The sequence below is a fragment of the Carcharodon carcharias genome, chromosome 18, assembly GCF_017639515.1.
Source record: "Carcharodon carcharias isolate sCarCar2 chromosome 18, sCarCar2.pri, whole genome shotgun sequence".
Taxonomy (NCBI): Eukaryota; Metazoa; Chordata; class Chondrichthyes; order Lamniformes; family Lamnidae; genus Carcharodon; species Carcharodon carcharias.
Window position 1 is genome coordinate 49279096 of NC_054484.1, and position 21744 is coordinate 49300839.

The window sequence follows — 21744 nt, forward strand, 5'->3', positions numbered from 1 at the left end:
CCCAACCATTATCAACATCCTGGGGGTTACCATTGTCGAGAAACTGAACTAGATTAGCCATATAAATACTGTGGCTACAAGAGCAGGTCAGAGGCAAGGAATCCTGTGGGGGGTAACTCACCTTCTGATTCCCCAAAGCCTGTCCATCATCTACAAGGCACAAGGCAGGAGTGTGAAGGAATACTCTCTCCTTGCCTGGATGAGTGCAGCTCCAACAACACCATCCAGGATAAAGCAACCCGCTTGATTGGCACCACATCCACAAACAATCACTCCATTCATCACCGACGCACAGTTGCAGCAGTGTGTACCATCTACAAGATTCACTGCAGGAATTCACCAAGGCTCCTTAGACAGCACCTTCCAAACCCATGATCACTACCATCTAAAAGGACAAGAGCAGCAGATACAGGGGAACATTACCATCTGGAAGTTCGGCTCCACACCACTCATCATCATGACTTGGAAATATATTGTTGTTCCTTCACTGTTGCTGGGTCAAAATCCTGGGACTCCCTCCCAAACAGCACTGTGGGTGTGCCTACACTACATGGACTGTAGTGGTTCAAGAAGCAATTAGGGATGGACAATAAATGTTAGCCTAGCCAGCGAAGCCCACATTCCTTGAATGAATAAAAAAAATAGAGGCATGGTCGGGGGGAGTGGTGGAGGAGGTGGGAGAGTTTAGACCCTGATATTGGGAAGAGTTAATACCCTGAGACTTGGGGCGGGGTGGGGGTGGGGGGGGGGGGGCGCAGTGGTTGGGGGTGGAAAATATAGATTCTGAGATTAAAATGAATTAAAAACTGCTGGGAATCAGGCAAGCATGTACTGTAAGGCAGAATTATTTTTTTGGACAAAATGAAAACTAAATAAATTCAGATATTATTTAAGTAATCAATTTCCTTGTATTTTTCAACGCAGATTGCTGTGCATATTTGATAGCTTTGAGCACACTGGATATAGCTTTGAGCACGCTGGATCTCGCTTTGATTGCCCACCTCTAATTGCTGTTGAGAAGGTGGTGCTGAGCTGCCACCTTGAACTGCTGCAGTGCCTGTGGTGTAGGTACACCCACAGTGCTGTTTGGGAGGGAGTTCCAGGATTTTGACACAGCAATATTGAAAAAACAGTGATATATTTCCAAGTCAGGATGGTGAATGGCTCGGAGGGAAACTTCCAATTGGTGGTGTTCCCATGTATCTGCTGCCCTTGTCCTTTTAGATGGTAGTGGTCATGGGTTTGGAAGGTGCTAGCCTAAGGAGCTTTGGTGAGTTCAGTGAACATTCCCACTTCTGACCTTATGATGGAGAGATGGTCATTGATGAAGCAGCTGTAGATGGTTTGGCTTAGGCACTACCCTGAGTAACTCCTACAGCGATGTCCCAGGACTAAGATTTGTTTCGCCTCCAACAATCACAGCCATTTTCCTTTGTGCTAGGTATGACCCCAGCCAGTGGAGAGTTTTCCTCCTGATTCCCATTGAGTGTGAAAGCCCCTTTTACTCCTGAGGGAACAGGAGACAGGAAGGGACTTCAGTGGTCTCAGAGCCCACTTGCCAACCAATCAGCACTCTCTTCACAGACAGTATATGCAAAGTGTCCTGATGAGTGCAAGATGGAAAGCTTTGACATATTTCTTTTTTGCAGCAATACTCAAGTTCTGTACTACCAAATGACCCTTTGTAAACCAGTTATTGTTCAAACATGTCTGTGTCCCTGCAACCTTCTTTAGCCAGTCAAAACCAACATACAACACACATCCTTTAAATTCAATGGACATCCCTGGAGGTGTCTTTGCATTTTTAAGACCTTTCATAGCAAGCTCTAGACATAAGAGTCTGAAGAGATTTGAATAAACACCAGAAGGTGGCATTTGTCTATCCATTCTTCCCTTTTGAAAAAGGTTTTTTTAAACTCAATGTAAAGGTTTGAAAACAGAAATGTGCCTTTAAAACAGTTGTTCTTAAAATCTGTAACATCATAATTACATGTTTGTGACACCTTCCCCCTTACCAGAAAAAATGGAAATACATATAGTATTCATTTTTTACAGAATTATATTGAAGAACCAAAAGATAGACATTTTTTCACATACCAATGGCTGATGCAATGCACTTTCCTATTGTCTGCTTCCTCTTCTATTATTTTCCAATTATGTTTTACCTGGTAGATTTCTTCCTTCGTTTCCCAGTTTTTACAACAGTTTACATTGACTTTCACTTTAGAGCTTTTCTGCACTCAGTATCTGTAGCTTTTTCATTGTTGAGGCTTTCAAAGAATGTGCCAGACATATCTAAAGCTAAATTAATTGCTGCTTCTTCACCTGGACACATCTCCTGTTCACTCCCCAGACTTTTAAATTCTCCCTTTGAGTGAGCAAGTTAGCTTTGGCCTTTGTTCTGTGCCAACCTGCTTTGGTCAGAATCCCCTTTTGCTGATGCAAGAATGTCATTAAGATTCTTTTTATGTTCTAGCAAGAATCGTTTGATACACTTGTCTGATTTGTTCTTTGAACAGTTTAAAATCTCTCAGTTTTTCCTCATTCCACTCAGATCAGATCTTATTTAATTCTTTTTGAGCTAAGTCAACAGCTTCTGCGTTTTGAGTTTTGGCTTTTTGCTCCAACATTTTGAGCCTACCCCTCAGCTCATAAATTATTTTATAAGTCATAGTTTGAACTGAGTTCAATTTCTTTTAGTTTCTCAGTTGCATTCTGTGACTCCACCCTGATGGGTGTGGCTACTCCTTGTGCTGTTTCATCACAGGCAGAGCTAGTTAATTCATGGTTAGCTATTAACCCTTTAGGATCACTCTGAGATCTCAATCCTTTCCTTGGGGCATTTTGATTTGAGAATTCAGCAGATCCCTTTTTTGCCTCTTTTAACTAATTTGGCTGGGCTTCAGCCCTTTTAATACCCAAGTGACTTCCCTCAGGCTCTTTGACTAGGTGGGGCATCTCCCAAACTGTCTCTTGACATGCTTGTGGGTTTTGTTAGTGCCTGCTTAATTCTGTGGGTTCTGGCTTAGCCATTTCAACATTGATTATATTGATGCACCTTGTGATACATGTATAAAAGTTGAATCTGATTGTACTTTTGTAATGATGATTTTGAAATGGTTTGGAATGTTCTTCCAGATATTTTATGAATAAAGTATATTTTTCAAAAAAAAATTCAACCTTTGTAGGTTGTATCATCCCCTGTAGGAATTCTGAAGCCTTGTCAGTTTTCTACAACTTTATAGATTCCTGCTTCTTAAATTGTTCAGTTTGCTCAGCGTCTCTGGACTGTTTTTGAGTTTCGTGGGGTAACACCTCCCAGCCTGTGAGGCCATTCCCTAGCAGAAGGTTGACCCTTTTTATGGGCAAGCTTGAGATTGCACCCACCATCACCTGCCCAGTAATGAGTTCTCTAAGTGAATTAAACCTTTTCCAGTTAGTCCTTTGACTACCACTTTGGAATTTGTCCTGCTTCTGCATGGGAGATCCTCAATTCTCCCCACTATCGGTGCCTGTAAATAACCTGTATCCCAGAGAATGCTAATCTCCTTTCCTGGCTCTTTGGAACCACCAGGGGCCATTTACCCTTTACACATGAAATTCTGATAGGTTTTTGTGCTTTCCTTTGCATTGGCACAAAGGGTTACGACTTTAGTGACTTCTGATATGGGCTGCGTTGGAATACTGCCTGTGGCTTTCTTTGCATGCAGTGTTCCTTAATGTAGCCTGGTTTGCCACAATTAAAACAGCAGGGCATGATCCTGTAGCTCTGTCTTCTACATTTCTTCTTTTCAGAGTTGTGGAGGGTTTTCCCATTTTTCCTCATTCTCTTTTCCCTTAGGATCTATTTGCTTCCCTTCTGTCTCCCTCTTATCCTTTCCCTGCAGATACAAACTATTTGATCCATGCCTCATGTGATTCAGAGGTCTATGAGTTAATTCATAATTCTTGGCTTCACAGCAGATGCCCTTGCTGAGGTAATTTTTTGTTCCTCAAAGTGCATTTTAATATTGTAAGGAAGACAATTTTTGGACTTCTCCAATAACACCAATCCTCTTATTCCATCATAAGTACGCTATATCTCTAAAGCAAGCACCCATCAGCTGATTACAATCTGTTTGACATGCTCAAATTCCAGACATATTTGTGTGGGCTTTTTATGGGAACTTTGGAATTGCTAATGATATGGCACTGGCTTGAGTTCATAGGCACTCAGGATTGCATCTTTAGTCTGTTTGTCATCAGCAGTCGCTTCAGTACCATTGTGGAAATGATCTATTAGACTTTTCCTGTTAGATGACCCTGGATCATCAGTGTCCATACTTCCTAGGGCTAATGTAGCTGATCTGCTACTCTATTGAAAGCAGTAAAGAAGAATTCTACATCCCCCTCTTCGAATTTGGGAACAGATTTGCAGAATTTTAGGCCTTCGAGGTCTTTTGGTAGACAGAGAAGGTTTCCTATTCCTCGCTAGTTCTATGGCTACAGTACTTGCAGATTGCCCGGACTCTCTGCAGGATAGTAGTTGATTTCTTAATACTTTCCTCTTTGTCCTCCCTTGGTGAGAACCCCCTCTGAAGTTGTCTCCTGGAGCTCTTTCTCAGGCTCTACAAAATGGCTGTTCTCAAACACACTTTATACAGTTCCAAAAGGTAAAATGGCTGCTATGTTAATTTTGATGAAGCATCGTTCCACCAGGAAAAGAAGTTAATTATATTGAGGTCCTTTGAAGTCCCTTCCTGTCACCTGTCCCCTCAGAAGAAAAAAGGTTTTTCACATTTTATAGAATTCAATGGAAATTCCTGGAGGTGTCTTTGCATCTTTACTGACTCTTTGTAGCTAGCTCTAGAGATATGAGTCTGACAAAGTTTGACTAAGCAACGGAAGGTGCCATGTCATCTGTCCATACCTCCATTTTGAAAAAGCCTTTTAAAAACTTAATTTAAAAGTTTGAAAACAGCAATGTGCCTTTAAAACAGTTGTCTTTAAAATCTATTACATCATATTTAGACGTTTGTGACAGTTGCAATCAATTGCACCTAAACTTGATCACCTCAGAGTTTATAGGAACATTAAAAGCCCATTAGGCTTACTTGTGTTTTGAAGGAGAAACCTGACATAACCACTTTTTTAATAATACCCTTCAATCACTTCTTTCTCGAGAGGAAGAAATGAATTGCTGTTCACTTCAATGATCTTCTCTGGATAACTCTATTATCACTTAGATGAAAACGTTCTTTCTGATTTGCCTATTACATCTAATTTGTGACTTTTGTCCCATGTTGGTTGAAACCATAGCCACAGCAAACGATTTACCTCGATCAACTTTGTGAATTGGTCCGTATTATTAAAAAACACAAATGAAAGCGCCTTGAAATCTTTTCTTGTCCAAAGAAAATGAGCCCCACTTCCTTTTCATCATAGCTTAAACTTCTGATAAACAATTTATTTATTGTTTATCTCTGTACTCTATCATTGGTGACCAGAACTATGGACAGTTCTCCAGATCGGGTTTGCCTAGCCCTTATGTAGTAATAAAACAACGTCTTTTGCTTTGCATTCTAACCCCGTTAATTCAACCTGGAATATTATTTGTTTTTGTAAAACTAAACCATTGATTTATCTCTTTCCAGATCAGCATGCTGTATCTCTGTACCATTTAACAAAATGTTCCTTTTATATATGTTGCTGCATCCAATAATTTCTGCAACCTATTTGAGAGCACAGGGCAGAATCTCAATAACATACATGACTCTCTCCTGAATCTTTGGTTCATCAAAGAAACTGATTGCTTTTCACTGTAGGGTCTGATGGGATATGTATGAGATTAGTCCAGCTCTACACTTTCTGTGTCTAGAATCTCAAGTGTAAGAGGAGAAAAAGACCAAAACCAATTCAAATATAAGTAATGCGGACAATCAGAAACTGATTACAACAACAATTTGCATTTATATAGTGCCTTTAATATAGACAGCATCTCAAAGTGCTTTACATGGTGGGGTAGGCAGGGAAAAAAAACAGAAGACAAACAAAGGAGTGAACATGGCATAATGCATGAGGAGTGATAACAGTGACTATACTTCAAAAACAATATTTGATTGGCTCCAAAACGCTTTGGCACAACTTAATGCTGTGAAACATGCTACATCAATGCAACTTCATTCTTCAATCAAAAGTTTGGTCAATAAAATGGTTGAGAAAAGGCAGGGATAGATATAAAAAAAGGTAGATGGGTTTATGGAGGGTGTTCCAGAGCGTAAAGTTGAGACATATGAAAGTTTTACCATCAGTGGTGCAGTAGAGGAAGGTGTAATGTAGGTGCAAGAATGCAGGACTAGATACAATGCTGGAAGAAATTGCAGGCACAGGATGGGTTGAGGGTATGAAAGGATTTTAAATTTATTGTGTGAGAGGAAACGGTACAAATATTGCTCAATGTGGATTGGAATGGTCGATGAGCAGCTGGGAGGCAGTGGCATAGTGGTATTGTCACCGGACTGGTAATCCAGGGACCCAGGGTAATGTTCTGGGGAATCCCACCAGAGTAGATGGTAGAATTTGAATTCGATAAAAATCTGGAATTAAAAAGTCTAATGATGACCATGAAACCATTGTCATTTGTTGTAAAATCCCATCTGGTTCACTAATGCCTTTTAGGGAAGGAAATCTGCTGTCCTCACATGGTCCGGCCAACATGTGACTGCAGATATGCAGCAATGTGCTTGACTCTTAAATGCCCTCTGAAATGACTGAGCAAACCACTGAGTTGTATCAAACCGCTAAAAAGTCAATAAAAAGGAATTAAACCAGACAGACCACATAGCATTGATTTAGGCACCGGAAATGACAACGGCAAACCCAGACCCTGCAAAGTCGTCCTTACTAACATCAGGGGCACTTGTGCCAAAATTGGGAGAGCTGTCTCACAGACAAGTCAAGCAACAGCCTGACATAGTCATACTCATAGAATCATACCTTAGAGATAATGTCCCAGACACCACCATCACCAGCAGAGGTGGCGGCACAGTGGTATACAGTCAGGAGGGAATTGCCCTGGGCATCCTCAACATCGATTCCGGACCCCATGAAGTCTCATGGCATCAGGTCAAACATAGGCAAGGAAACCTCCTGCTGATTACCACGTACTGCCCTCCCTCAGCTGATGAATCAGTGCTCCTCCATGTTGAACACCACTTGGAGGAAGCAATGAGGGTGGCAAGGGCACAGTATGTACTCTAGGTGGGGGACTTCAATGTCCATTCCCAAGAGTGCCTTGGTAGCATCACCACAGACCGAGCTGGCCGAGTACTAAAGGACAGAGCTGGTAGACTGGGTCTGTGGCAGGTGATGAGGGAACCAATGAGAAGAAAAAACGTACTTGACCTCATCCTCACCAAACTGCCTGCTGCAGATGCATCTGAACACTGCACAGTCCTTATGGAGACAAAGATCTATCTTCACACTAAGGATACCCTCCATTGTGTTGTGTGGCACTACCACTGTGCTAAATGGGATAGATTTCGAACAGATCTAGCAACTCAAGACTGGGCATCCATGAGGCACTGTGGGCCATCAGCAGCAGCAGAAATGTACTCAAACACAATCTGTAACCTCATGGCCCAGCATATCCCCCACTCTACCACTACCATCCAGCCAGGGGAATCAACCCTGGTTCAATGAAGAGTGCAGGAGGGCATGCCAGGAGCAGCACCAGGGATGCCTAAAAATGAGGTGTCAGCCTGGTAAAGCTATAACACAGGACTACTTGCGTGCTAAACAGCATAAGCAGCAAGTGATAGACACAGCTAAGCAATCCCACAACCAACAGATCAGATTGAAGCTCTGCAGTTTTGCCACATCCAGTCGTGAATGGTGGTAGCCAATTAAACAACTCACTGGAGGAGGAGGCTCCACAAATATCCCCACCCTCAATGATGGAGGAGCCCAGCACATCAGTGCAAAAGATAAGGCCGAAGCATTTGCTACAATCTTCAGCCAGAAGTTCAGAGTGGATGATTCATCTCAGCCTCCTCTGGAGGTCCCCAGCATCACAGATGCCAGTCTTCAGCAAATTCCATTCACTCCATGTGATATGAAGAAACGGCTGGAGGCACTGGATACTGCAAAGGCTATTGGCCCTGACAATAGTCGGGCAATAGCACTGAAGACTTGTGCTCCAGAACTTGCCATTTGCCTAGCCAAGCTGTTCTAGTACAGCTGCAACACTGGCATCTATCTAACAATGTGTAAAATTTCCAAAGTATGTCCTGTACACAAAAAGCAGAAGAAATCCAATCTGGCCAATTACTGCCCCTTCAGTCTACTTTCCACCATCAGTAAAGTGATGGACGAGGTCATCAACAGTGCTATCAAGCGGCACTTGCTTAGCAATAACCTCCACATTGATGCTCAGTTTGGGTTCTGCCAGGGTCACTTATCTCCTGACCTCATTACAGCCTTGGTTCAAACATGGACAAAGGAGCTGAACTCCTGAGGTGAGGTGAGAGTGGCTGCCCTTGACATCAAGGCAGCATTTGACAGAATGTGGCATCAAGGAGCACTAGCAAAACTGGAGTCCATGGGAAATCAGGGGGAAAACTCTCCGTTGGTTGGATTCATACCTAGCACAAAGGAAGATGGTTGTGGTTGTTGGAGGTCAGTCTTCTCAGTTCCAGAACATCACCACAGGAGTTCCTCAGGGTAGTGTCCTCAGCGCAACCATCTTCAGTTGCTTCATGAATGACCTTCCTTCCATCATAAGGTCAGAAGTGGGGATGTTCGCTGAGGTGAACAATGTTCAGCAATGTTCACAATTCCTCAGATGCTGAAGCAGTCCATGTCCAAATACAGCAAGACCTGGATAATATCCAGGCTTGGGCTGACAAGTGGAAGTAACATTCATGCCACACAAGTGCCAAGCAACGACCATCTCCCGCGAGCAGCACAGCCTGAATTTTACCCTTGGCAGGGCCCAGGACCGGCATGGAAATAGGCCCACCCTCCCCCTCCAGCCTGCGACTGTGATTTCATGCTGGCTATCCAATTAAGGCCCGCCCAGCATGAAACACATCTTACCAATGGTCGGGAAAGGCTGAGCGGGGCTGGGGGCTTGTTGGGCACCGGGTCCAATGGCGACCTGATGGGCGGTTTAAAGACATCACAGGCAGCTCCTTGAAGGCTGCCAGGGAAATGCATATCTTCTGTGTTCTGGAGAGTGAAGATATGGCCTCAATAGCGGCTGGAAACATCAGGAAGGAGGGCACTCGGCACCACTCCTCGCCCCCACCCCCACCCCACCCCTTGGTTTTTGGATGAGTGCCTCCCGGTGCTCATGGAGGAGGTGGCTGCCAGGAGGAACACCCTCATCCCCAACGACGGAAGGAGGTGGCCACCACACCAGACAACAAAAAGCTTTGGAGGATGTGAGCAGTCACGAGGTTGTGCAGTACACATGGGTGCGGTGTTGCAAAAGATGCACTAACCTGCTGTGCTCGGGAAGCGTGAGCACTGTGTTGCCATGTATCAGTGTAGTGAAGTGTTAAGGGCTGGCTATCCACTTGTGTAGTTCAGGAGTGTTAAAGTCTGAGTGTCAACTGTCAATGACACTGGAGCTGGCTAAGGGGGTGAGCCCTGGCTGCTTGGACTGAGTGCCTTCCAGCTCGAGGGCCATGACTTGGATGTGCCCTACAAGGTGCTCCTCAGGTGGGAATGGCCAGGCTGCAACGGTGCTGAAGGTAGAGAGTAGACTTATCAATGGTCCTCTGTCCTTTCAGGAGTAGAGAAGCCATAACAACATTGAGAGGTCACGGACAGGTGGAGGACCCCCAAACCTGCTCATATTGACCAGATTTGAGTACGACGCCTTAGAGCTAGAGAGGCACCACCCACCTCGGTCAGCCGGTCATGGAGAGGTTGGGATGCCAGAGGAAGGTAAGAGTGCAGTGCACAGAGGTGAAAGTTTTGGATTGTGCAAACACTCTTGTGTAGTCTCTTTATTGATGGGAGACTCAAAACTGGAGTCCGCATTGATCATTAAAACACGATGGCACCATGATGCAGATCTCCATTGTGTCGCCAGGGTGCCTGGCATTCACAGTGACAGTGTGATGACTTAAACTAATGACATGTCATTATTTTCCCTTAGATTCGTCAGCACGCACTCATTCGCAGGACCCCAAAGACCACCAGGCTTCAGCAGCCCCTGTGTCACACCCGCTCTCACTAACCAGGCATCAGCGCAGATACCAGCACCTCGGTGGGGGTTAGATTTTTGGCTAGAATGTTGGTGCACAGTGGTGAGGGCATTTCACACTCGCTTGAGGTGCAGATGGAGGCAGAGAGTGCCCAAGGCGCCAGCAGTTGGAGGACTGCTGGAGATCAGGACGATGCTGAGTCAAAGGCAGATGATGAGCGTTTGGAGTCATCCATTAGGCAATAGATGCTGGATGTCCAGCGGGATGTGCGGGAGAATCTGGCAGAGATCCATGAGGGTCTGCGTGCCATGGTCTCTGTTGTGGAGGAGTCCATATGGAGCATGAGCACTGCATTGACCCTCATAGCCGAACACACTGCCTCCTCCATTGAGAGAGTGGTGAGTCTCATGAAGAGGCAGCTCTGGGGACAGAATCAGAGGTTCCAGGGGTTGCGCTCGGAGCTGCAAGCCCTCACACAGTGATAATCTCAGGTGGTCAGTGCCAGTGTGGGAGATGGATGAGGCACCCAGTATCCCATCCAGGTGCTTGTCCATCAATGGTGAGCAGAGAGTGACCTCACATTGGTGCATGAACTACCTGTCACCTCTGCTGGCTCAGGGTGCTCGGGGTGATGGCAGCAGCTCCAGCACCCCTCTGCCAGTGACTGTGGCATCTGATGAGGCTGCAATGACTGGAGAGATGCCATCCATGACACTGGCGGCTCATTCCCAGGTGGGACTAGCACAGGCTCCACTGGCCAGAGGACGACTGCCAAGGTCATCAAGGCCAACAACACAGCAGAGTCAGCAGGCTGTCCCCAATGCCACTGCCAGTGAGGGGTTGGGGAGGGGGGGGGGGGGGGGCGGTGGGGGGTGCAGGGCACCAAGATGCAGCACTCGTAAACATAAGTTAAAGGCACCATGAGCACAAGAGGGAGTGGTCAAAGGTGATCTACTGTTCTGTAATGTTTTATTTATATGTTTACTGCTGTGGGAATGAACACCAGAGATGGTAATGTTAATTTGTTTTGATAGTGAAAATTACATACACTTTGTTTTTGTCATAATGGCCTGAGTATGCTTCACCTTTTTTTGGTGCAGGGTATGCTAGTATGTAATGCTGGACATTATTGGCTCTAAACTTTATTGCACAGGTACTGAGTGGACTTTGTGTTCAAATGAAAGGGTCATTTCAGACTCCGGGGATGGAGGCGGCAGCCCTGGTGTGAGGTGAGAACAGATCTTTGGCAGCCTAGCTGAAGGAGCGTTGGATCAAGGTGTCCCTGGTGTCCCTGCCTCCCTGGAGGATACAGACGTCTGCCTCCATGCCCTCAGCATTCTCCTCATCATGATCCTCTTCAAACTCACCACTGGATTCATCCTCTGTGGCCTGTGGAGCTGCGTCAAGATCCTCTTCCTCAAGTGGGTCCCCCCTTGCCAGTGCCAGATTGTGGGGAGCACAGCATGCGACCACTATCAGTGACACCCGCTCTGGGGGCTATTGTATTACTCCCTGTGAATGGTCCAGGCATCGCCAGTGCATCTTGAGAAGACCTATGATCCGCTCTACCACCACCCTTGGAGGCATGACTCCAATTATAATGCTGCTCTGCCTCTGTTCTTGGATGTCGCAGAGGCGTCATAAGCCACCTGTTCAATGGATAGCTCTTGTCACCCAGCAGCCATCCATCCAGTCAGGCTGGAGCACTGAACAGCTTTGGCACCTGGGAGGGCCTCAGGATATAAGCATCATGGGAGCTGCCAGAGTACCTTGCACAGACTTGCAGAATATGCATCCCATGGTCACACTATCTGGACGTTCGTCAAGTGGAAGGCACCCGGCTGACCCACTGCTTACTTGATGGCCACTTGTGTGCAGTTGATGGCACCCTGGATACGGAGGAACCCAACAATTGCTGCAAACCCTCTGGCTCGCTCAGCCTGGCTGGCCTGTCTGTACAGAAATGAATAAATGTCATTACCCACCCAAACAGAGCTTCTGTCATCAGCTTGAGGCAACTGTGGACAGCTGATTAGGATGCTCCATAAAAGTTCACCACTGATCCCTGGAAAGAGCCGGAGGCATAGAAGTTGAGGAGCACTTTGACCTTCAGAGCCATTGGCATGGGGTGTCTACCCACACAATTGCAGCTGATCTCAGGTTCAATCATCTGACAAATGGAGGTCACTGTCTCACTGGAGAGGCGGAGCCTCCTTCGGCATTACATCTCGGACATATTGAGGTAACTGCATTGCTGCCTGTAAACCCTGGCAGCAGGATAGAAGCATTTTCTGCAGCCCCTTCCACCATGGACCACCTACTGCCCTGCGCCCCTTGTGCCTGCACCTTTCCTCCCACAGGTCACTCCCCTGGAAGCTGTACTGGGACACGTGGCCTCCTCTCCCTTCCTCCTCAGAGGAGGTGCCTCCAGTGGAAAACACAATCCCCACTACCAAAGTCACAGAAGGCTGTCTGATACATGGAAGGGTCCACACAGTCAAAATCCTCCAGGGCCTTTGGAGTTACCAATGAGTCCTGAAATGAAGCCTAGAAATGCTAAGAATGAAGCTCAGAGCTGAGATGAGGCTATCAAGTTCAATGAGCACCCAGCAGCAAACTATCTCCTAAGCTTCTCAATACTCACACTGGCAATGCTGTTGACCCTTTTTATCCCGCACTTGGATGAGGTTTTGCAAAATGTGAGCTGCCCGCCTGCCCATTTTGCCCATCAATGAGTGCGAAATTGCACAGGCAACGTAAAATCTAGATCAATTTGGTTTTTAGTGGCCTTTTAATTGTTGGCGGGCGCAGCTCTGACAGCCACGTGTGCCCGCCAACCTGAAGATTGCTTGCATGTGGGATGACATTAGTACGCTTGCCCAACGACTTCTTGTGCTATTTTACACCCGATTGGGTCGGGCACACGCCCACCCACAAGGCATAATATTCCGCCCTATGTAACCATTGCCCCTTGACATTCAATAGCATTACCATTACTGAATCCTCCACTATCAACATCCTGGGGGTTACCATTGAACAGAAACTGATTTGGACTAGCCATATAAATACATTGACTACAAAAGCTGGTCAGAGGCTAGGAATTCTGCGGCAAGTAACTCAATTCCTAACTCCCCAAAGCCTGTCCGCTATCTACAAGGCACAAAACAGGAATGTGATGGAATACTCTCCACTTGCCTGCATAAGTGCAGTTCCAACAACACTCAAGAAGCTTGACACCATCCAAGACAAAGCAGCACACTTGATTTGCACCACATCCACAAGCATTCACCCCACTCCCCACCGATGAACAGTAACAGCAGTGTGTACCATCTACAAGATGCACTGCAAAAATTCACCAAGGCTCCCTAGACAGCACCTTCTAAATCCACGACTGCTACCATCTAGAAAGACAAGGCAGCAGTCACATGGGAACACCACCACTTGGAAGTTCCCCTCCTAGCCAATCACCATCCTGACTCAGAAATATATTGCTGTTCCATCACTATCGCCACCACTTGGAAGTTCCCCTCCAAGCCAATCACCATCCTGACTCGGAAATATATTGCTGTTCCATCACTATCGCTGGGTCAAAATCCTGGAACTCCCTTTCTAACAACACTGTGGGTATACCCACACCAATCCACTGACTGCAGCAGTTCAAGAAAGCAGCTCACCACCACCTTCTCAAGGGCAACTAGGGATGGGCAATAAATGCTGGCCTAGCCAGTGACACCAATATCCCATAAATGAATTATAAAAAAAACTTAATGTGGGATGGGACTGGGTGGCTAAGGTTTGAACTTGTTGGAGTGTCTGACGGAATGAGCATCAGAGGCTGCAACTAGGAGATGTCACTCATGACTTTGGACAGTCTTGATGTTGTGAACATGGGCGGAAGTCAGAGTGAAGGGATTTGAAAAGGGACGTTGAGAGAGATGGGCGTGGAAAATGCAGCATTTAGGGAACTTGGAGAGAAAGGAAGGTTTAAGAGAGATAGCTGTGTAGAATGGAAAGGACAAGTGAAAGATTTTAAAGACAATACCTTCCCCAAACCCTTGACCCAATAAATCTTGCAACAAGGACCAAAAGGTAAATTTTTCCAGGCTCTGTTTTTTCTGAGGCTTTGCATACAACCAGTACAGATTAAATTATCTGTTTATTGCTTCCAGTTTGCCGTAATGAAACAAAGCTTCAAGAGAGAGCCACATATTTATTGATGTGTTGCCCTTTAGAATCAGTCAGAGAAGGGAGGTAACATTTCAAGAGCAGAACAATGAAATTGGATAAAAATTCGGTCTCAGTACTTTCAAAATGCAGCATCTTGCTTTACTGATTAATGTAATTTTAACTAAGTGAATGTTGTCTACTGGCATGTACTTTTGTACAGTAGTTAGCTTTGTTAATATGTAATATGTTTGTCTGTGATGATTCTGTTTGTGTAATGCTACCCTTAGGGCCTTCATGAAATGTGCTCTGAAAGCCCAAAAGAGTTTACTTCGGTAATCATTTCTTAACAGTAGTTGTAATGGGAATATCACATTAAATGATCTCTGCAGAGTTTGTAAAATCTTGGGTATAGACAATATGGATTAAACGTGCATACACAGTGTGTAGTCAGATCTTGATTCTGTGAAACGACAGTAAGCATTTGTAGAGCTAAGTCCTGTTTGCCAAATATCAGCCAAAAAAACAACTGTTACTTGAAACTTATATGGTCAAATAAACAAGAATACCCAGAAAATGTATTTCAAAATAACAAGTCTAAATCAGTTGTGTTAATCTCCAATTTAGTATAAAGCTCACAGTGAAGGGAAGTGATAGCACAGATCTTCTACAGGAGTATTCCAGTAGAGCACAAAAACTGCTTCTTTTCCTATTTCATATCTAGTAATGATCTTCTAATTCTATTTTATATTTAAAGCAATGCATTTTGATGGCCTAAAAACAATTCTACAAGTCTTTTCTGTGCTTGTAAGCTTTGTGTGCCAAGGGCCTGGAAGTAACCAGATCTTGCAAGAAGATTTTGTTAACTGGACAGAAGATCCTACATAACTCAATGATCTTTGTTCTCCGAGTTCCTGCTGCATGTGACAAAGATCATTGAGTTATGCTGGATCTTCTGTCCAGTTAACAGAATCTCCTTGCAAGATCTGGTTACTTCCAGGCCCTTGGCACACAAAGTTTTATGCTTACAAGTGCAGAAAAGACTTGTAGAATTGTTTGATGTTCTGTGACAGAAGTGTGAATTTGTAAACTTTGCTTTTACCATTTTGTTTATCCAAATTAGAACATCTTAAATTCATAGCCTAAGAAGGTTGGATTCATCAATAGAAATTCTTTGCTTTTTTAAGGGAAGTATTAAACCATTTATAATGCTGATTAATGTCTGTGTTTGAATTGTGGACAGAGGGTTATTATGTGTGTGCTAAATATTTATTTGTTCCTGTCACCAACCATAATTGCTATACTCTATATCTAAGCTCTGAAACATGCTCTGTTTTGCAAAATCAAATATAATGTGTAATCTATTACATGAATTTCCACACTTTCAATCAAGACTAAATTAAACAGAAAGCCTAAATTCAGTGACTGGACTAATAAAGCTCCTGTTGTTTAGACAAAGTTGTTTCTAAATAATGAATAACAAGACTATAGTGCCTTAGGGTATGGCATCCAGTTAGAATCGCAGCTCCAGTCCACATGCAACCTGAATACCTGAAGACAACCAGCTGAAAAAGACACATCTTAAATCTTTATTGTGTGCATTTGAATCTATGTATTATCACTTTCATGATCACATTGGAAGCTTATAGAGCATCAAAATTGGGCATGGTTAAAAGATAAAAAAAATCAATACTTGTACACGTCCTACCTTAAAGAAGGTCATTGTGGATCCATCCCTGACTGCACCATATTCGATTTTGGTTTGCTTCGCCAAGTCATCAGCTGAGTCTATCGGAGAATCCATTCTTTCCACAGTCAGAAAGGCAGCCAAGTTGGCAGTGTATGACGATATTATAATTAATGTAAAAAACCACCAGATTCCACCCACTATTCTAGTGGAGAGAGCTTTGGGCATCAGTTCCGATCCTGTCATAATGGCAGCAATAAGAAAAATTATATTCACAAATTGAGGACAGCTGAACAAAACACCATTAATCATCTAACTTGGCCGAGAATTGGCATTTATTCCACTTGCAACTCTTGTGAAATATGATGAAAGACAGCAGAGTACATAAGTAGCTCATTCACTCAAATGTACAAGTATCATCTTTGCAATGAACGTAATGTCATTGAAGACAGTTGAGCACTGGTCAATGAAGTGGTTCAGGTGGCACTAACATTGAGGAAGGCACAAAAGCAGCACAAGGCATTAGGACATAAGGCCATCGAAACCACAGAGAGTAAACAGTCTTGGTTCACCAGGATGATGCTAGGGCTAAGAAACTTTAGTTACGAGGATAAGCTTAGGAGACTGGAACTACTTCCAAGAGGAGATTTAATAGTATTTAACATTAGGATGAATTTTCTTTAAACGACTAATCCTCTGGTTGGGAGTTGACAAGGGCTCATTAATTTTAAATTATTTCCAAGAAAGTGAGGGAACCCAGTACAAGAAATATATTTACATAGAGGATTGTTGAAACAAGGGAAACTTTGACACAGTCAGAGACCATTGAGTTATTAAGGGAAAATTGGTCAAATGTTTGAAACAGAGAAAGACACAGGGCTATAAGGAGAACAAAGCATTGTGTTTAATTTTGTACTGCTCTTGGAAAGAGCCGGTAAGGCAAATATTCTCCTTTTGTGCTGTAAACTTCTAGGGTTCAATCATTCCAATGCTTAGGCAAAGCACATTGATAAAAAAGAATTATGGGAAACGTAAACTATTGAGTTAAATATAAAAAAAATGGACAATCTTCATTCCTTTTCAAAATATAACAGACAATTTTCATTGTATAAACTAAATATTTCAAACAACATTGAGTTATTAATTCCTTTATTCTGGTTTCAAAATAATTTGTTTTTAACATGTCATTAACAAGAAGAGGACAGAAACTAATTGAATTTTAAAAGCTTAGACTGATCTGAAAATCAAATGTATGTACTCAACCATTTGGGAAGATGCTCAAATTTAGAATAGAAAGTAAGAAGAAACTGGACACTTCATTCACTGAATCGAAGAAAACTGGCATGTTATTGCATCTTACCTGCAACCTGATGGGCTGCGTTCATATCTACTTCAAAATAATAACTTAAGTATTAAGTAGCTTCCTAGTACAGGCCAATGTAGGTTGATATATAATACAATTGACAGATGAGAGAATGGTGATGGGTGTTGACAGGTGGATGGCCTGGCCAGTCACTACCTACACTCAAGGTGCATGAGTGTACTTACCATGTGAACCAGACAATTCTCTCTTTTTTCTTTTTCTCCCTTCAGTTTTCTCTCCTCTCTTGAAGGTGCTGACCCTTGCTAGGTTTCAGTTCCACAGGCAGCTGGTGCCCTGGTACCTTCCCCAATGGTTATTCTTCATGTGAGAATACAGTTATTGACTATTACCAGGGTATTCAAAACACGGAAGCATCACAGCCGAATTTAATCCCGATGTGTATTTCCAGCTGTAGTCACTGAATCAGATGTGGGAACTCTGGCTGATACTTCCATTCTCTTGCCCAGGAACACTGAGACCAATTCTAGCACTGCTGCTGCTGGCACAGCTGAACAGACCATAACCTTTTGGCCTGTGTGGCTTAGTAGCATATCAGGAATGGCTTTACTCACTAAGCCATTTGGGAAAACATCACCAGTAATTGTCAGGTGACCTCATTTCATATTACACGGCAGGCATTATTTATACCCGCAGCCCTGGGCTCACTCTTCGACCAATATCCCTATCAAATTATCTAATTTAAGCATAAAAACATGTTAACAGCCAAGGTGACACAGGATGGCTCAAGTAAATACTAAGACAAAAATATTGGGGAGCTGAATAACAATTCCAGGCAGAGCATTTTAGTGAGAACAACCTGCTGAATTGGGCTGCAGTAAATTAGAGGTAAATAGAGAAGTAGGTTTAATATTTGGGCTATATTTAGTAGTTACACAAACACTGCAGTGGGAGATCCCAGGAAAGTCTCCTTTTATACTCTCAAGATCCTGATTATGTGTAATGGCTTAAATTGGTTGGATGCACTCATTGATCTATGAAGGATAGCTTTGAGGTCGTTTTATTGTAACCTTAAATCTGTGTTGGTAAATAAATCTGGATTGATTGGCAATAATAAAAGAGAGTTTGTGAAGTGCAGTCATTTAAATGCAAACGCAGAGTATTTTCTATGCTATCAAGAAATTTAATTCACTATTAAAGAATTGTACAACACCAATACTTGTTAAGTCACAATAGTGGAAAGGAAACTATTAAGCTATAGAAACTACTCTAAAGAGTGTTTCCAGATTTTTATGGTTGCCATTTTGTTTCAATTTACAAGCTGAACTGGTTTTAAAAAATCACTCCTCTTGCCTAAGAGATCATAAAAAAGGGTTTTAAAGATGCAACATGTACCTGGATTTTCACATATGTTGCCTTTTCTACTCAATATTGAAATAGTTCTATTTTCACTAACCAAATTTGTTTTTAAGAATAAAAGAAGTTCTTTCCATTTGAGAATTTGTTGGTGTGCCAAAATTCTAGTGAGTCAGCAACTTTAAAATTTAATAAGGGTCAGATCTGCTCAGCGACAATACTTGCTGAAGTCTCTTTAGTGCCTTATGGCAGACATGACAGCCAATCCTGATCCAGACTTTGCTCATGGTCTGCAGGAAAGAGAAACTCTGATCATCACAATAAAAATCCAACATTTGCTCTCATGCAAAGATCACAGACTTTCCATACAGAAGATTCAACTTTTTTTTTGCAATAATCAGTAGGAACTAAACATGATGCACGCAGGTCCACAGGTGCCACAAGATTGTATGCACAAACATTTGTTTAAGAATCTCTTTAAAAAGACAAGCAGAGCCTGGTTGGGGCTGACTGTCATGTATCCAAGGTAGTGGCAACTATCAGACACGACATCCCACAGTTTGCTGTGGATGATGGTAAACTCCAGCGTGTTTGACATGCATGGCTGCTATACATTCAGTTTACCAGCCACCATTGTAATGAATAAAAAATTAGCTTTCATCAACACTCATACACATGCAACCGTCACAAACACACAGATGCTATACTGTAAAACCTGATGATAATGTTCTTTCAATTCAGCTTTAATAGACCAAAAATGCCTGAAACTATAATGTTTATTCCAGCAAGATTTAGTTTGTGGCTGCAGAAGTATCGTTCAGAGGGGGGTGGAGGCTATACTTGGTTTAATTACTTCTTAACTGTCATTGCAAATGTGTTCTGATAGGAAGAAAACAATAAATACTAGGATCAGAGAATTTTTTCTGCCAATTTTCAGCATTAACATAAGCTGTTGAGATTTTCAGTAAAACACAAGTCCAAAACATTATTGTGTTTATTACTTCTTCTTGTAGTTCCATCTTACAATATCAAAAATGATCTTATTACTGTTTTACACATTGTCTATTTGTTTGAAGTCCTGTGTATCCATTTTCAATTATAAAACTAGGATTTGTTTTTACATATATACACACAGGAGTTCTGATGAAGGGTTGACACCCAAAATACTAGTCCATCCTTTTCCTTCTTCACAGCAGCCCATCAGCATTAGCTTTTTATATATTGGATAATGGGAGCTAAGTGAGCTGCAAATTATTTAATGACCTGTCACAGGTCAATTTTCTCAGGTAGTAAGTCCTAACTAAGCTGAAGAGTAATCGTTTTGTGTCAGACAGTTAAACTCAGCAAAGGTGAATTTCCACTGGGATTTCTCCAAAATTATGACAGACGGTCAAGACAAAGAGCCATGAAAAAGTCCTAAAAATGGTGTGAAACCTGATCTCGAGTGGGAGATCCCCATGGGCATTTATGAAGAATTTGAAGTTAAACTGCATTTGAGGGGACTGCACATATCCTATTAATTGTTAAATAACCTCTCAACAGTAGTTGCATGTCCTTTTTATGTTTAAGGGTACCTGCTATTGCATATGCTTATAATACATTATAACTCTAATAGTTATGGCAGCTTTCAGTCAGATGTTAATTAAAATATCAAATTTTGGGAAGAATTGAAATGGAGAGCAGTTATTTCCTTACAGCCAAGATATATATGGTTGCAATTCTTCATTCATATTGTTTCACAGATCATGTTCGGTTGGTATTGACCCAAATTACATTCATAACAAAGCTCACTTCACTTCATTTAAAACTGAAGTCCTGTCTATATGAGACTTTTACCCCCACTTATAACTTGACCTATTTGACTAAAGCATATAAACTGAGGTGCAAATACAGCACATTCCCAACAGAGAGTTTCGAAACACATCAATGGATCATTTTCATATCAGTCATTGACGTACTTTAAATTTTTTTGTACCAAATGAAATTTGACCCTCACCAGGCTTTAAAATTACTTAAACCCTCGTTAACTTTTAAGACAATAGTCATGCGTCTTCTACATGTTTAAATTTCAGTTTTTAATCCTACATCTCCTCAGCCAGGAATCCATTGTTATTTTTGCAGTTTGATGTATTTTTGTACCAATAAATGTACTTATTCCAGTACTATTCATGATTATTCTTTTTAATGTCTGTCAGGTTTTACAGTATGGAGCATAGTTGCTGAGGATGGAGCTTACCAAGCACAAAGGCCCCCAGCACACTGTGGGATGTGTGTAGGAATGATGTGTGACCTATGTACCTTGTTGCATGAGAGCTCCAACTCCAAACCAGAAACTATTTAGTAAAGTAAAATTGTTTTCCACCACATCAGAGTCAGGATTGCAAGGGTGGGGATTGTACCACTCGTAGGGTGTAAACCTGTGGTAATTAATAGAAACAGTTTGTAAATATCAGATGAATACACAGTGCTCCAGCAAACATCAAATATTCAACAGTGCTTAAAAAAAACAGATCAGTAAACAGTTTAGTTGCCAGTGAGTGTGACATTATTCATTATTATATTTGGAACAAATTTAGAGCTGTATTTATTGTGCTGCCGTGGTGGAGTGCTTAACATGTTATATGTTGGAATAGAGGTCAGGAAGTATTCCCATCAGTTTTCACCCCCAGATATTTATATTCTGCAAAAGCTGTTTGAGACTGCAGTACAACCATTAAGAGAAAGGTCACTTGTAGCACTGCTTTCAGATTCAAAGTGCTTTTTGAGAATGACATTCAGAAGGTACAGGATATTGTGAGGGATCAGTACCTATTGACAACGCAGTGACACACTAAGGCCACAAATGCTAACCCCACAATACAGGCTCAGAGATTGCACTTAATCCATGCTCATTGCTTTTGATGCAGGGTACATGCAAGTTTTGTCCTGCTTATTAATTTAAATGATAATGGCATGCAACCAGCACTGGCAGCCAGCAGTCTCCAAGAACAGGATTTTGGTATTGATATGGAGGCAGGAACAGA

The 21744-nt window shown here is 42.6% G+C and overlaps 1 protein-coding gene across 1 annotated transcript in view; it reads right to left on the minus strand.

The window, feature by feature from the left end:
- Window positions 1-21744, minus strand: part of LOC121290964 (glutamate receptor ionotropic, kainate 1-like) — a 384058-nt gene that overhangs the window by 33668 nt on the left and 328646 nt on the right. The window contains exons 12-13 of the mRNA XM_041212040.1: window positions 21020-21138; window positions 16066-16283 (exon numbers count right to left, since the gene is read on the minus strand). Coding sequence (XP_041067974.1) covers window positions 16066-16283; window positions 21020-21138 — 337 coding nt within the window. The remainder of the gene's footprint in view (window positions 1-16065; window positions 16284-21019; window positions 21139-21744) is intronic.